This window comes from Grammomys surdaster, unplaced genomic scaffold (genome assembly GCF_004785775.1).
Source record: "Grammomys surdaster isolate TR1022 unplaced genomic scaffold, NIH_TR_1.0 121858, whole genome shotgun sequence".
Taxonomy (NCBI): domain Eukaryota; kingdom Metazoa; phylum Chordata; class Mammalia; order Rodentia; family Muridae; genus Grammomys; species Grammomys surdaster.
This window is the reverse complement of record NW_021617544.1, coordinates 94,416-108,571: the sequence shown is the minus strand read 5'-3', so window position 1 is coordinate 108,571 and position 14,156 is coordinate 94,416. Positions and strand designations below refer to the sequence as shown.

Sequence of the window (14,156 nt, the reverse complement as noted above, 5' to 3'; positions counted from 1 at the left end):
TGTCTAAACCTGGGAAAGAGTGTATTTTCTCACACACCCTATCTCATTTACACTCACTTACTAATGGGCCCCAGTAAGGTACTGCAACAACCATCTTCAACTCACCTTGTGTGGTGAATATCAGAGACTCAGAAAATGTCTTTCAGCTCATTTCTCTACTGTCCACTTGATGATCCCTTTGCTAGATGGCCATTATTGAAATAGTGGTTTAAATACAGGGACAAGAAGTATCTGTTTAGGGACAGGAGACATCGCTCAGTGGTTAAGAGTATTGGCTGCTTTTCCAAAGGACCTGGGTTTGATTTCTAGTACCCACATGGTGTCAGTACCACTCACAAGTGTCTGTAACCTCAGTACCAGGAGGTCAAATGCCCTTTTCTGGCTTCAGCAGGCAAGAGATTTCATGTTTGAGGCCAATCTAAACTCCACAGTGAATTCTAGGCCAGCCTGGATCATAGGAAGTTGTCCTCTTTCATTCAGTCACACACCTTAAACAATTATACATTGTAAAGATTATCAGATCTCCTTCATGGATGGAACATATCCATTGCTCTGGTGTATGTGGTAGCAATGCCTCATGACTAGTATAAGGAGTTATACAGCTCTGCATGTGAACTTCTAAGTCAGTCACTCAGGGAAAGAAGCCAGGGCCATACTCTGGCTGAGCAAATATGCAAACAGAAAGTTCAAAGCCAAGCACTGTAGCACACATCTTTCATCCCAGCCCTTGGGAGTCAGAGGCAGACAGATCTCTAAGTTTGAGGCCTGGACTATATATATTAAGGTCCAGGCTAGTCAGTCAGGGCTAGATAGTGAGACCCTGTCTCAAAATAAGACAAAGGAAGGAAAAAAAGGAAGAAAGAAAGAAAGAAAATTGAGGAAAGTATAGCACAAGGAGGCCTCGGGCTCCTTTCTGGGCCTGCATTGTGGCCTGTAGTCCCCTATTCAGGCTGCTTTGCTTTTGATGGTTGCCTCACATTCAACCCTCCAACTCTGTAGTAGGGAAGTCAGTGGTGGGGTCTGCAGTCCTCAAAACCATTTTCAGTCTGAATCAGTAGAGAGCATAGTTTAAAAATTGTATCTGTGTGTGTATATACATGTATCCATTTTGTATGTGTGTGTCTCTGTGTGTATATAAATATATCTATTTTGTATGGGTGTGTCTATGTATGTATACATGCATCCGTCCATTGTGTATGTCTGTGTACACTCTGCCATAGCGCTGGGTTCCTTGAGTTATTGTTTTTATTATTTTCTCTTTTTTTTTCCTTTTGAGCTGAGAATTGAACACGGCCTTGAGCTTGCTAGGCAAGTGCTCTACCACTGAGCTAAATCTCCAACCCTGAGTTATTGTCTTAAAAGACAAAGGAGCACAATTACCAAGGGTCCAGGACATAAACTCTACTCTGTGGATGCACAGGAGAAGGTAATTTTAAAATAAAAATACATTCTGATTTCTGGTTAGTAATATAACAAGTATGAACAAAATCAGCATGACTCTTTTACTTTTCTATTTTTGAAACAAAGTCACATTTTTTTTAGCCTGTTGAAAATTAGTGTGTTACTCTGTAGTTTCTAGAAAGTTCTGAGAAGTACATCATCAGTCCAGGCTACCCCAGATCATGTACTTTTTTGGTCTCTACAGTGCCAGACAGGGGTTGTTGAGCTCGTCTATGCCATGAGTAACATTGTGGAGTGATTTTAGGTCTGAACACTATTAGCTGAGTGTCTCTGGCTCTGGTGAGTGTGTGTGTGTGTGTGTGTGTGTTGGGGGGGTGAGGCTGAGAGTCTACACACCTGCAGCTTGCTACAATCAAAGCCTGAGGAGCTGCAGGTGGCAACCCTGTTAAATCTTTGGCCAAGCCTTTAAAATTGGAGCAAGCTGGGTAGGAGAAAGAAGAGTCACTGTGGACTTAGGCCATGCAAGATGGAGTTCTATTTGCCTTGTGAGCTACTGCTGGAAATCTTCTCCTATCTGGATGCTTTCAGTTTGCTACAGGTTGCCCAAGTGAACAAGGTAAAAGCTCCTTGGCTGAACTCCTCCATCTGGTGCATGATAAGTCCCTGGGCCTTTCCCGTTCAGTCTTGGAGCCTTAGCTACCCCAGCGCTATACTCACACAACCTGGCTTCCTCTCCTTCCTTTCCTTTGCTTCCTTTCCTTTGTTTCCTTCCCTCCCTCCATTTCTTCCTTCACTTCCTGCTCTTTCTCCCCTTCCTTCCCTTCCTCCCCTTCCCTTTCTTTCCTTTCCTTCTTCCCTTCCTCTTTTCCTTTCTTCCTTTCCTTTTCTTCCCCTGTTCTTCCCCTTTCTTCCCCTGTTCTTCCCCTTTCTTCCCCTTCTTCTTCCCTTTCTTTTCCCCATCTTTCCCTTCCTTTTCTTCCTTTTACTCCTTTTGTCTTCCTTCTCTTCCTTTTCTTTTTTCCTTTCCTTTCCCTTTCCCTCCTTATTCAGACCTGTCTACTCAGCTCTGACACATTGATGTCTGGGGAACTCAGCTGCTTCTCTTCACCAACAGAAGCTCAGACATACAGAATAGCAAACAGATACATCTAGGGCTCATGGGTTAGCATTATCCACTCTGAAGACTTCAAATCCAGTTAAGTGAAGCAGGAGTGGTGGCACATGCCTGTAATTGAAGCACTTGGGATGTGGAAGCAAGATGACCAGGAGTTTGGGTCACACTCAATTACATGAATTTAGAACCAGCCCAGGCTACTTAGACACCCTATCTCAGAACAGCAACAGTAACAACAAAATTCTGCTAAATGAAAAGAACAAGCTGCCCTATGGAGATGTCCTTCTGATATGTGGCCTCCTTGAGACTCTGTGTCAGACCTGTGGAGACTGGCCCTCCTTCCTCTGAGCCCTCACATGGTGACTTGTGTTTGCTGGGGTAGGTCTCTCCAGGCTGCCTGGGCCTGGGGAGCTAGGACTATGCTTGATTGACCTGTGTAGGCCCAGCACAGAACAAATTGAGAGCAAGGGGAAGGGGGAAGTTATTGATTGAAGGATTTTTTTTCTCTCCCATAGTACTGGAATGCAATTGCAAGCAGTGATATCCTGTGGAAGTAAGGAGAGGGGCAGGGTGGGATTGGAAGAAGGGATGAGATGGGGCAGGAAGGGAAGAGAAGTCTTCTCATTCTGGACCTGGACCTCTGCTGTGTGAGGATGGTTAGGGAATAAAATTTTGGGAACTGTAACTGTGGCTCTAAGGTGAGGTGACTAGGGTCAGCCTGATGGGATTGCAACTGTGCATTGCAGGAAGTTGTGTTTGAAGAGATTGCTCTTCTGTGACAGTGTCACCCTACATCTTCTGGGTACAGAGACATGGAAGCAATTCTTTCTTTACCAAACATGGCAAGAACACACCAAATCCCGGGCAAAACCAGAAGATTTCACTTACAAGGAAATTCATGTGGAGCCTGGTATGGCCTTGGGCACAATAGAAGACACACCCACTTGGTTTTTCCCATTCTCTGCAGTCCTACATTCTCATTCAATAAGAGGAAGGGAATTGTAGTTTAATGGGCTGGGGCTGCCATGCTAGCCTAGCCATAGAACCACTCTGTGAACTGCTGAGTGGTTGATCAGAATCATAAAACCAGCCCTGTTGTTCTCCTTCCCTGAAGGCTTCCCACCTTTCCCAGTGTATAGAGAGAATTTAATGTGGAAATTACTATATAGGTTTAGTATTTACCTTTTTTTCTAAAAACTTCCTCAAAACAGCTTTCTGATGGAGATATACTTTTAAATTTATTTCATTTATGATCTTTAGTATGTTTGTATGTGACGTGTGTACATGGAACAGTGTGTGTGTGTGTGTGTGTGTGTGTGTAGACAACTTTGTGGAATCATTTCTCCTGATGGGAAAACCCTTACCTTTTCTGTTTATTTTGAAACTATGTCTCTGTGGCTAGCCTGGAACTTGATCTGTAGACTAGACTAGCCTCAAACTCAAGATCTGCTGCTTGCCTTCACTGGGACTGGTACATCTTTACATCTGGCTTTTATATTTCTTTTGTTTCTTTTTCTCTCTCTTTCTCTCTTTCTCTTTATCTCTTTCTTTCCTCTTTCTTTCTCTCTCTCTTTCTCTCTTTCTTTCTTTCTTTCTTTCTTTCTTTCTTTCTTCCTTCCTTCCTTCCTTTCAAGACAGGGTCTAATGTACCACAAGCTGACCTGAAAGCCTTCCTCTAGCAAACACAAATGACCTTGATCCTTCTGCCTCCAAATGATAACTGGGTTACAGTTTATAGGCCTTTAGATACAGAGCCCAGCACTCTCCCTACTGAATTCCAGCCACAGCCCCCAGCATCCATTTTGTATCTCTAGAAGCACATTAAAGAGTAACTGTATTTGAACAAAGGACCAACCTGCAGTGTGCTTGACTGCTTCTTGCTTCATCCTTCCCACAACTTTTATCCAAGCCTTCTACAGGGTAAAGGTGAAACATACCTTCATCGGTTTGACTTGCCCTCAACTGTCTCCTGTCCAACAGTTGTTGGGGTTTCCTTGCAGGAATTCGGGGATATGCATGTTATGTCTCAGGGCATGGCTTAAGAAGAATCCGACAAGACAGATCTGTTGTCTGTATGGTGAGTTCCAAGGCCAAGATTTCCACCTGGGATATTCATGAGGTTAGTCTGGCCGATGAGTAGCAAAAGTTACCTGGATGTGAATTCTGATTTCATCTTTCTGTTGTTGGTGATGATGAGACAAGATCTCCCTGTATAGACCTGACTGTCCTAGATGTCCCCATGTAGATCCACCTACCTTGACTCCTCATGTGGTCAGGTCAAAAATTTACACCACACACCTGATTTTTCCCTATTATAGCAAGCCAGGCCTACCTGGCTGTTGCCTAGGCTAGAGCCTAGAAGGCATGCTGAAATTCTTCCGTTTTTGGTTTAATTGTGAAAAAGAGAAACTAGAAAGAGGTGGTGGTGAATCAGGGATAGGGTCGTCGTGATCTTCAGCTATTTCCTGCTGACTCTGAGGTGTTGTGTCTCTGGGAAACCTAAGAAAACGGGGATGGGGATGTTGGTCCAGTCTTGGGAGAATTGGCTGTTTCCTTGCTATCCAGGATCTGTGGGACCATCTGTGGATAGGAGGAAGTAGGTCCAGTAGAAGCATCTGTGTCTGTGAGAGCAGGTGGTGGCTCATCTGTGGGTTGCTTCTGTGGAGCTGTCCTGCATGCACATTTTGAGTAAGTGCCTGGACATGGCAAGAGGCTGAAACACACATACATGTTAGAGATAGAGAATAAAGTTACATACTTTTGAGAGAAAAATTTTCTTAGATGTACATTTGAAACCCTTCAGTCTTGGTAGTTGGGGTGAGAGAAGTCCCAATCCCAGGGAACAGGAGAGGAATCCCATCCTCTGGAATAGGTAAGAGGTAGAAACTTAGGCTATTGATTGGCAGGTGTACTTATCTAGATGGAGTCTGTTTGGTCCATGAGAGGTGGATCTGAGTGGGTTTCCTGGAGCTCATAAGTTTACAAAAGAGATAAATCTGTTAACAGCATGAACACTCTTTAAGATGAGTTTAGTGAAGACAAAAACTTTTCGTGGAACAGAAGGAGCAAGAAGGTCTTTTTCCTTTTATCTGGGAGATTGAATATATATCAATTTAGCACAATGAGAAACATTTTAAGTTTACATTTAAAAGACAAAGCAAACTTGAAATTTTGACTTTTTGAATATGATAGCTGCTTATATAGATTAGCATGAGAAACGCCTTAAGTCTATAGTTCAGAGTCATAGAGAAGAGGTATGGGGTCGTGGCTACACCAGAGTCAGGGCAGCTGGTGAAAGGTGAAGTAAGATTACTTGGCAGGGTCACTGGAGAAGCTGTAAGTGGCAATGGTGAGTTAATTCAGGGGGTACACATAACCAGCAATCTTTAAAGTGCCCTGGTAGCATGACATTAAGGAGTTTGTGGGCTGTGCTCAGGGTCTGAAGCAGAAGGTGAAATGACAGGTTAGTGTTATTTACGAGGGGGGATATCAAGGAAGTAAAGACCTTGAAGAATGTCCTGTGGTGGGTGAAACAGCTCTAGCTACCTTGTCAGTTCGGTTGTTTCCATTGAGGATAATACAGTCATCCATGTTTTGGGAACTACATTGGACAATTCCACTGTGCCTGGGGCAGAGGTAGTCTGGCCATCAGGCCCAGAAGATGAGAATCTTTTTCCTGTGGGGGAGGAACGTGGGAGAAATAACTCACTTGTCTTAGGCAATAGGAGACATGTAACTCTCTGGTTGTCCTCTGTCCCACAGTTTAGACCAAGCCCTGGCAGTGGGCAAGGCAATGGAGTGGTGTTTCTCAGTGGTTATCATATCACAGTCTAGGCAGTCTTGTTGTCTCTGTGCCCATGTCACTCAGATCTGGGGAGTTGGGGGTTCACTGTCAGGATTTGGTAGTCTCTGTCTAGCAAATTAAGCTTTAGCAGTAGAAAAGCATACTAACAAACACTTAATATTACATTCAGCAGATTTCTGACAGGAATGAGAGCCAGTATCTATTAAGTATATTGGAGTTAGAAAATCTATCTTCATTTTTTCTAGAATGTATCTAGTAAGTAAAGAGAGTACATTGTAAATAACAGTAGCAAAAACAAGGCTAAAGATACCTTTTGGCAGATGGGAACTTGTTTCAGAAGTTCCTGAGGAACAATGGCTTTGATCTAACTGTCAGAAATCCCATAATCCAGCTTGATCTCATTTCTGGATATTTGGAGAGTCTTGAGAACTAACATTTACCACATAATATAGTTTGGCTACACGTTTGTGTGTTAGTGTGCTGCTTTTGTTGTGTTAAAAGGCCATGACCAAAAGTAACTTGGAGGAAAGAACTAGGAGGTTAGTTCATCAGAGGAGGATCAGACAGAAACTGAAGCAGAGGCTATGGAGGCTTGGTCATTCTTTATGGCACACTCTCCATGGCTTACTCAGCTTTTGTATACAACCCAGGACCACCAACCTGGCACTGGCACTGCCTACAGTGGGCTGAGTCTTTCCACCCTGATGATTAATCAGAGAAATACTGTACAGATATGCTTAGAGGCAATCTGCTGGAATGGATCTGGGGGTGATGCTCTCCCTCAAGTCACTCCCTGTGGTAGTCTGGAATCTGGCCCTGCCCTCTCATTGGCTGTGGCACTAGGAGAATGTGCCCCCATTCCTTGACTGTGGAGCTATGATCTCTTGGGGGTGTGTGGAACAATTCACAAACTGTTCTCCACATGATTCTTTCTCTGATGGTGTCTACTAGGGTTTGGGGTACCTCACCTCAGGAGCTAAACAGAACAAGGTGTGGCTTGCACTGAGCAGAGTTCTCTTGAGACCTTCTTGGACTTTGCGTCTCAGGGGAGGAAACAAGGCTAAATCTGTGGCAGTGTTACTTGATCTGGCAGCAGCACACTGTGTAGGTAGAGCATCTCTGTTTTCTATGGTGTTGTAAGTGCTAGAGGCCCAGATGATGCCCTGGGAGAGGGATGGTGGGGACCCTATTACCAGTGGGAAAGAACACAGGACTGGCCATGTCTGTGGTTCTTGAGGACATTACTCATGGCTTGTCTCAGCATTATGACACTAGATTCCCACTGAGCAGTCCCTGCTGGTTTATGCAAGAGTATTTTTCTCTTGTGTGCTCTGACTTGTGAGACAGCCAGCTGCTGAGCCAATGTAGGAGAGAACTGGGTGAATGCTGGGTACCTCCATATGTGTTTCTTCACTATCCTCCTTTCTCTCAAATACTTTTTATTCTAAAAGGTAAAAGAGTCTAATGGAGTGAACATTAATCCATTCTTTTTTGTTTTTTCGAGACAGGGTTTCTAAGTGTAGTTCTGGCTGTCCTGGAACTCACTCTGTAGACCAGGCTGGCCTCCAACTCAGAAATCTGCCAGTCTCTGCCTCCCAAGTGCTGGGATTAAAGGTTGGTGCTACCATTGCCTGGCCAATTAATACATTCTTAAGTTTGGTTGGTTCTGTTTATCTGGGAGAAGGTGTCACCCTATAGTCTTATCTGGCCTGGAACTATGTAGACCAGGCTAGCTCCAACTCACATCTGCCTCCCTCTGCCTCCTGTGTGCTGGGACTAAAATGGTGGCCCAAAACACGCAACAAAGGGTTTTTTATTTTGTTAGACAGGATCTCAATGTTTATAAACATTGTCTCCTACAGCAAACTGAAGATGGAACATAATGAACACAGAGATCTTGGGGTTGGAGGTTTTGCGGTTTTTGTTTGGTTTTTGATGGGTTAGGAGGAGCCTGTTTAGGACAATATCAGACTGTCCTAGAGTTCACTGTGCAGTTCAGGCTGGCCTTGGTCTCTGTCCTAGAGTTTGCTAAGCAGTTTAGGCTGGCCTCGGAGTCATGGGGACCCTCTGACCTCTGCCTCCTAAGTGCGAGGCAGGATCCAGTGGTGAATCCTCATTGTACCTGGCCAGAGAGAGCACGGAGTGGAGCACGACCTCAACCTTGTGACTGCGTCATGTGCTCCATGGTAACAAGGACTTCAACAGGTTCCCTTTCAAAGGAGTCAAGATTGACTCAAAGGGGAGATTACTTTTAGAGGGAAAAAGAGGTTATTAATAATTTTCATGCAAATGGAGCTAGGGCTTAGAAATGGCTATATTGATTCCTGCCTCTAATATTTTACTAAATTTAATTATGCTTTTGGATTTTGTTATTGATGCTGCTGGTGGTGGAGTGAGTGTGTGTGTGAGTGAGTGTGTTTGTGAGTGAGTGAGTGTATGTGTGAGTGAGTGAGTGTGTGTGAGTGTGTGTGTAAGTGTGTGTGTGAGTGTGTGTGATTTTTTTAAAAAACTTGTTTATTTTATTTGCTTTATCTACATGCATGCCTGCATGCCCAAAGATGGCATCCGATCCCAATACAGATGGTTGTGAGTCACCATGTGTTTGCTGGGAATTGAATTCAGGACCTCTGGAAGAGTAGTAGTCAGTGCTCTTAACCTCTTAGCCATCTCCCTAACCCCTTAATATATTTTTTTTAAAGCTAAAGAAAAGCTTTCAAAAGAACCGGTTATTCTCAGTTGCAATGTATAATAATTGATACAATAACCAGTTTTGGAATTGATTCATTGTAAATTTTTTTGTTTCGTGTGTTATAAAACCTAATATTACCAGAAGTGGTGGCCCAGGCCTTCAACTCCAGCACTCGGGAGGCAGCCTGTTTTACATAGTGTGTTCCAGAAAAGTCAGAGGTATAGACTGACCCTGTCTCAAACACAGCAACAAGAAATCTAGCCCCACTAGAAGTGACAATAGGCACACGTTCTCTGCTTGCAATGTTAGTAAAGGTGAAATGGCTTTGAGCACAGGGCTGCTGATTGTTCTTCATACATGTTTGTTCTCCCCTTCCATGTGGTTCCTGAGGATTGAACTCCTGTCATCAGGTTTAGTGGCAAGTGCTCTTCTCTGGTGAGCCATCCTGAGAGCCATGTTCTTTCTGGTCTGAATAGTGAATGTGTGCTTGTCCCTGAGCACAATGTATGTGTCCTGTATTCCTGTCTACTCCTGCCCCACATATCTAGATGTTTTTCTTTTTGTGTTTCTTTTTATTCTTATGTACATAGGTATTCTGCCTGCATGTATGTCCGTGTGAGGGTGTCATGTCCCCAGGAACTGGAGTTATAGACAGTTGTGAGTTACCAAGTGTGTGCCAGGAATTGAACCCAAGTCCTTTGGTTAAGAACAGCTGGTGGTCTTAAATGCTGAGCCATCTCTCCAGCCCTGTGTTTCTTTTTCTTTTTTGAGATAGTCTTGTAGTTCCAACTGGCCAGCAACTTGACATTGTAGACCAGACTGGCCTCAAGCTTCTAGTGACCTTTCTGCCTCTGCCTCCCTGGGCTGGGATGCTAGGCATGTGCTACCATGTTCAGTGAGAGATGCGTAGAACATTCATATTCAGTTCTTGTAAGTAAGAAGGGGTTCCATTCTTTTTTTTTTAATTTCTTTTTTTTTTTTGGAACATGAAATGCTTTTTTATAGCATATTTTACAAGGGGAGGGGGTAAGAGGGTCCAGGTGGTGGAAAAGTACAAAATCTTCTTGGCCTGTGCCTTGAAACATGTCATGGTCTATATGGTACACTGCCTTGAGTTATGATCTGCCTGCAGTTCTTCAGAAGATATGGTACACTGCTTGAGTTATGGTCTCCCTGCTATTCTTAAGAAGACATGGTACTCTGCTTTGAGTCTATCTGCAGTTGCTAAGCAGGATCTTGCAGTTGCCAAGCTTCAGAGGACATTGTGCAGGTGGGGAAAGGTAGGGGGTGAGGGTAAGGGCGAGGGTCCTGGCTTCTGGCATCTCCCCCTTCTCTGTTTAGTTAGAGAAGGCTTCTTATGTTCAATCCCAACTATGTGAGTTTTGAATTTGGATGTCTAATTATGGGGGAAGGGGTTCCATTCTGGATGAGGCTTCCAAATAAAGCTGCTGTGTGAAAGCAGTTGAACTGGAGGTGCTCAGACATGATGATGCTCTTGTTCCCCAGGGTGTTATGACCTGGGAAAGCCCAGAACAGCCCACCTACATCAAGATGTTGACAACTCTCCCTGAGATGCATATTGCGGTCACTGAAGATATAGACCAAACTATCAAACTGTGGGATTGTCACAACAGGGACGCTCTGGCGACTAACAAGCTGCTCTTTCCCTGTGAATCACTGAAAGCTGTCTTTACAAAGGATGGCCCAATTGTCTTGGTAAGTGACCCTAAATCTGGAATAGTCACACAGAACAAAACACTTCCCTATTTGAAGTCCCATTACTGTCAAATCCTAGCTTGCCATCTTGGAGTCTCTGCAAACCCTGAGAGTCAATCACAGTATACCATAAGCATGGCCATTCCTTAGCCTTTGACCTACTTCATGTACATTCTTTAAGCCATTCTCTTAAAAGTATCATTTTAAAATTGTTTCCTGGGATCTGGGCAGAGATAGTTGAGTGGGTAGCAGTGTTTTCTGTGCAAGCAGGTGCAAGACCCGAGTTCTAATCCCTGACACTCACATTTAAAGTGAGATGTGACTAAAGGTGCCTGTAACCCCAGTAGTGTAGGGGATGGAAACACAGGGTCACTGGGACTAGACAGCTGCTAGCCAAGCCAGCCTGAGTCAAGGTTCAATAAATGACTCTCTCAGGAAATCAGAAGAGGATAACAGGAAACCTGGTGTCCTTCTCTGTTTTCCAGGTATTCCCTGGTATGTAACCTACATACACATACATAAATATACATATAACATACACACACAGTTTTTCTAAGTGGTTTTACATCTTCTTGTCTTTGAAATGTTTATTATTTGTGAATCCATGAATTTTTGTAGGGACAATAGAGAGAAAAATGTGACAGATATTGAGAAAAAAGGATAACGCTGACATACCTGGGGAAGAGGGTTTTAGGGCTTGGAAAATCTTTGCACACACCCTACCTCATGTGTTTGAGACAGAATCTCATAATGTAGTCTTGGCTGGCCTTGACCTCACTGTGTAGACTAGGGTGGTCTAACTCACTGAGTTCAGACTGCGTCTGCCTTCCAAGTGTTGGGATTGAAGATAATATACTACCTGTCCCTACAAAAGTTTCTTTTAAAAAATCCTACAGGGCATGGTGGTGGATGTCATAGAGGCAGGTGAATATCTTGAGTTTGAGGTCAGCCTGGACTACAGAGTGAGTCCAGGATAGCCAGGGCTACACAGAGAAATCCTGAAAACCTGTCTCAAAAAACCCAAAAAGGGCCAGGCAGTGGTGGTGCATGGCTTTAATCCCAGTACTTGGGAGGCAGAGGCAGGCAGATTTCTGAGTTCGAGAGTTCGTGGCTAGCCTGGTCTACAGAGTGAGTTTCAGGACAGCCAGGGCTACACAGAGAAACCCTGTCTCGAAAAACCAAAAAAAAAAAAAAAAAAAACAAAAAAACAAAAACTCCAAAAGGGAAAAAATTATTTTGTGTGTGAATATTTTTCCTGCATGTGTGTCTATGTATCACATGCAAGCTTGGAGGTCAGAAAAAGCCGTTGGAGGCCCTGGGGTTGGGGTTGAACTCCAACCGTCCCTTCTCCTTCTGTCCTGAATTACCCACTGAGTCATCCCCCACCACCAGGTGTCATCCCAGATGCTCTGTGAGGCAGGCTGCTCAGTGCATTGGATCTCTTGTTACTGGACTTGAAGACACAGTGGTGGATCTTAGAGCAGATAACACTGCTTCCTCCATGCTTAACCTTTTCCCACTGACCAGATGCCGATGCTCTGATTTCAGGCAGGTGATATCACGGGTGACCTCTACATCTTTCGGGTTCCAGACTTACACCTCATTTCCAAAGTCCATGTATTCCAATATGGTATTAACAAAATCTACTGCTCTCCTCAGAAGAAATGGGTCTTTCTGAGTAAGAAACACTCACTTATCTTGCCAAAGGTAGGTCTGTTCTAGCAACTCCAGGGTGAAGGTGGGAGATGGTGGGAAGGTCCAGTCCTCAGGGAGGTTCAGGCAGACCACTCCTGCTCTCCTAAGCCCTATCATAAGGAAAGCCATTCCTATAGTCAGGAGATAAAAATGTGCTTGGAAGCAGTCACATGACAAACCACAATGGCAAATGTCTGCTTGTGAAGTGTCCTTGAAATTTGACTGAACCAAAGGACAAAGACAGGTGAAATAACAGTCCCCACAACCCTTTGCTGGTCCTGAACTGGAAGCAAATTTCTATAACTGGCTGACACGCCTCCCCACCCCATGACACAGTTCACATTTCACATGCTACCATACCCAGTGCTTTATATACTGCCTTCTCTCTTTACTGACAGCTCTCTGGTGTATGGTGGTCTCCTCAGAGGCCAAGTACTTCTCAGGGCCCAAGCATATTTATTTTGTTTTATAAATCGACATACTTTCAAAGCAACCTGGGTTACAGAAGACAGTATCAATGCCTCATTAAAAAAAAAAAAATCCAGAACAGCCCTGGACTAGTCCTCTGCACAGGGAAAATGTACTTAACCAATCTCTGCCTGATGAGTCCATTGCAGTAGGAAGACCAGGTGCCCTTTGACCTCGGTCAGGGACTTCATTCTGTCTCTGCATATGATGGGAGGGACAGGAAGATGGTGAGTTAATTTGACCCTGAATGAGAGCAATGAGTGTTCCGCCCTGTCCTGGGTGAAGAACAGATGCAGCCACTCCTGGGTTTCCTTTGAAAGCCCCTTGTATGGAGTGCACATGAGGCAGGCTGCAGAGGTGTTACTCTTCACTGATTCCACTGGACAATCCTCTCTGCAGGTGTATTTACTGAGCAGCTTACTGAGGACATCAGAATTCTCCGCCCCTGTGTCTACCAGTCTCTCATTCTCCTTATGGAAAAGAGCCTTCTGGACCCCAAGAAGGGAAGACAGGATAACCCTGATGTCCAGATGTGGCCCCCAAAATGTCACAAAATTTGCCACATTTGATATGAAGCTGGAAGAGATGGGGAACCAAATAATTGTTAAAGGTAAAGCTTAGGAAATTCTCAAGGCAGACGTGATGGCACATGCCCAAAATCAGGAGACTGGGTCAGGAAAGCTTCCTAGAGGGTGCTGTCTCACAAAAGAAAAAGATGGACCTGACAAGAGGGTTTAGCACATTCACATGCATACATACACCCACTCAGACATGTACACTCACCCACCCACCCACACAAACATACACACACACACACACACACACACACACACACACACACACACACACTGATAAAGTTAAAAAGTAAAAATAAAAATAAAATATCAAGCATTGTAATGCATTCCTGTAATCCGAGAATTTAGGAGAAGAGACAGGCAGATCTGAGTTCCAGACCAGCCTTATCTATAGAGTGAGTACAAGGTTAGCCAGGGACACATAGTGAGACCTTGTCTCAAAAACAAAAAAAAAACCCCAGATGACAAGCAATAACGAACTGTATTATGGGGTGGCAAAATGGCTTAGGGCCATGGTTCTCTACCTATGGGTTTTACCCCTATGGCAGACTGCTATCTTCAAAAATACTTAAATCACGATTTATAACAGTAGCAAAATTACTATTATGAAGTATCAATGAAAGTAACTTTATGGCTGGGGTGACCCCCAGTGCCACATGAGAACTGTGGTAAAGTTCAATAGGAAGCATTAGG

General features: G+C 44.0%; 1 protein-coding gene across 1 annotated transcript in view; it reads left to right on the top strand.

The window, feature by feature from the left end:
• Positions 1–1,927: 1,927 nt before the first annotated feature.
• LOC114636087 (F-box/WD repeat-containing protein 15-like) overlaps positions 1,928–14,156 on the top strand; it is a 19,840-nt gene continuing 7,611 nt past the window's right edge. The window contains exons 1-7 of the mRNA XM_028784375.1: positions 1,928–2,017; positions 3,031–3,068; positions 3,262–3,425; positions 4,516–4,634; positions 10,516–10,725; positions 12,274–12,432; positions 13,288–13,498. Of these exons, the coding sequence (XP_028640208.1) occupies positions 1,928–2,017; positions 3,031–3,068; positions 3,262–3,425; positions 4,516–4,634; positions 10,516–10,725; positions 12,274–12,432; positions 13,288–13,498 (991 nt within the window). The remainder of the gene's footprint in view (positions 2,018–3,030; positions 3,069–3,261; positions 3,426–4,515; positions 4,635–10,515; positions 10,726–12,273; positions 12,433–13,287; positions 13,499–14,156) is intronic.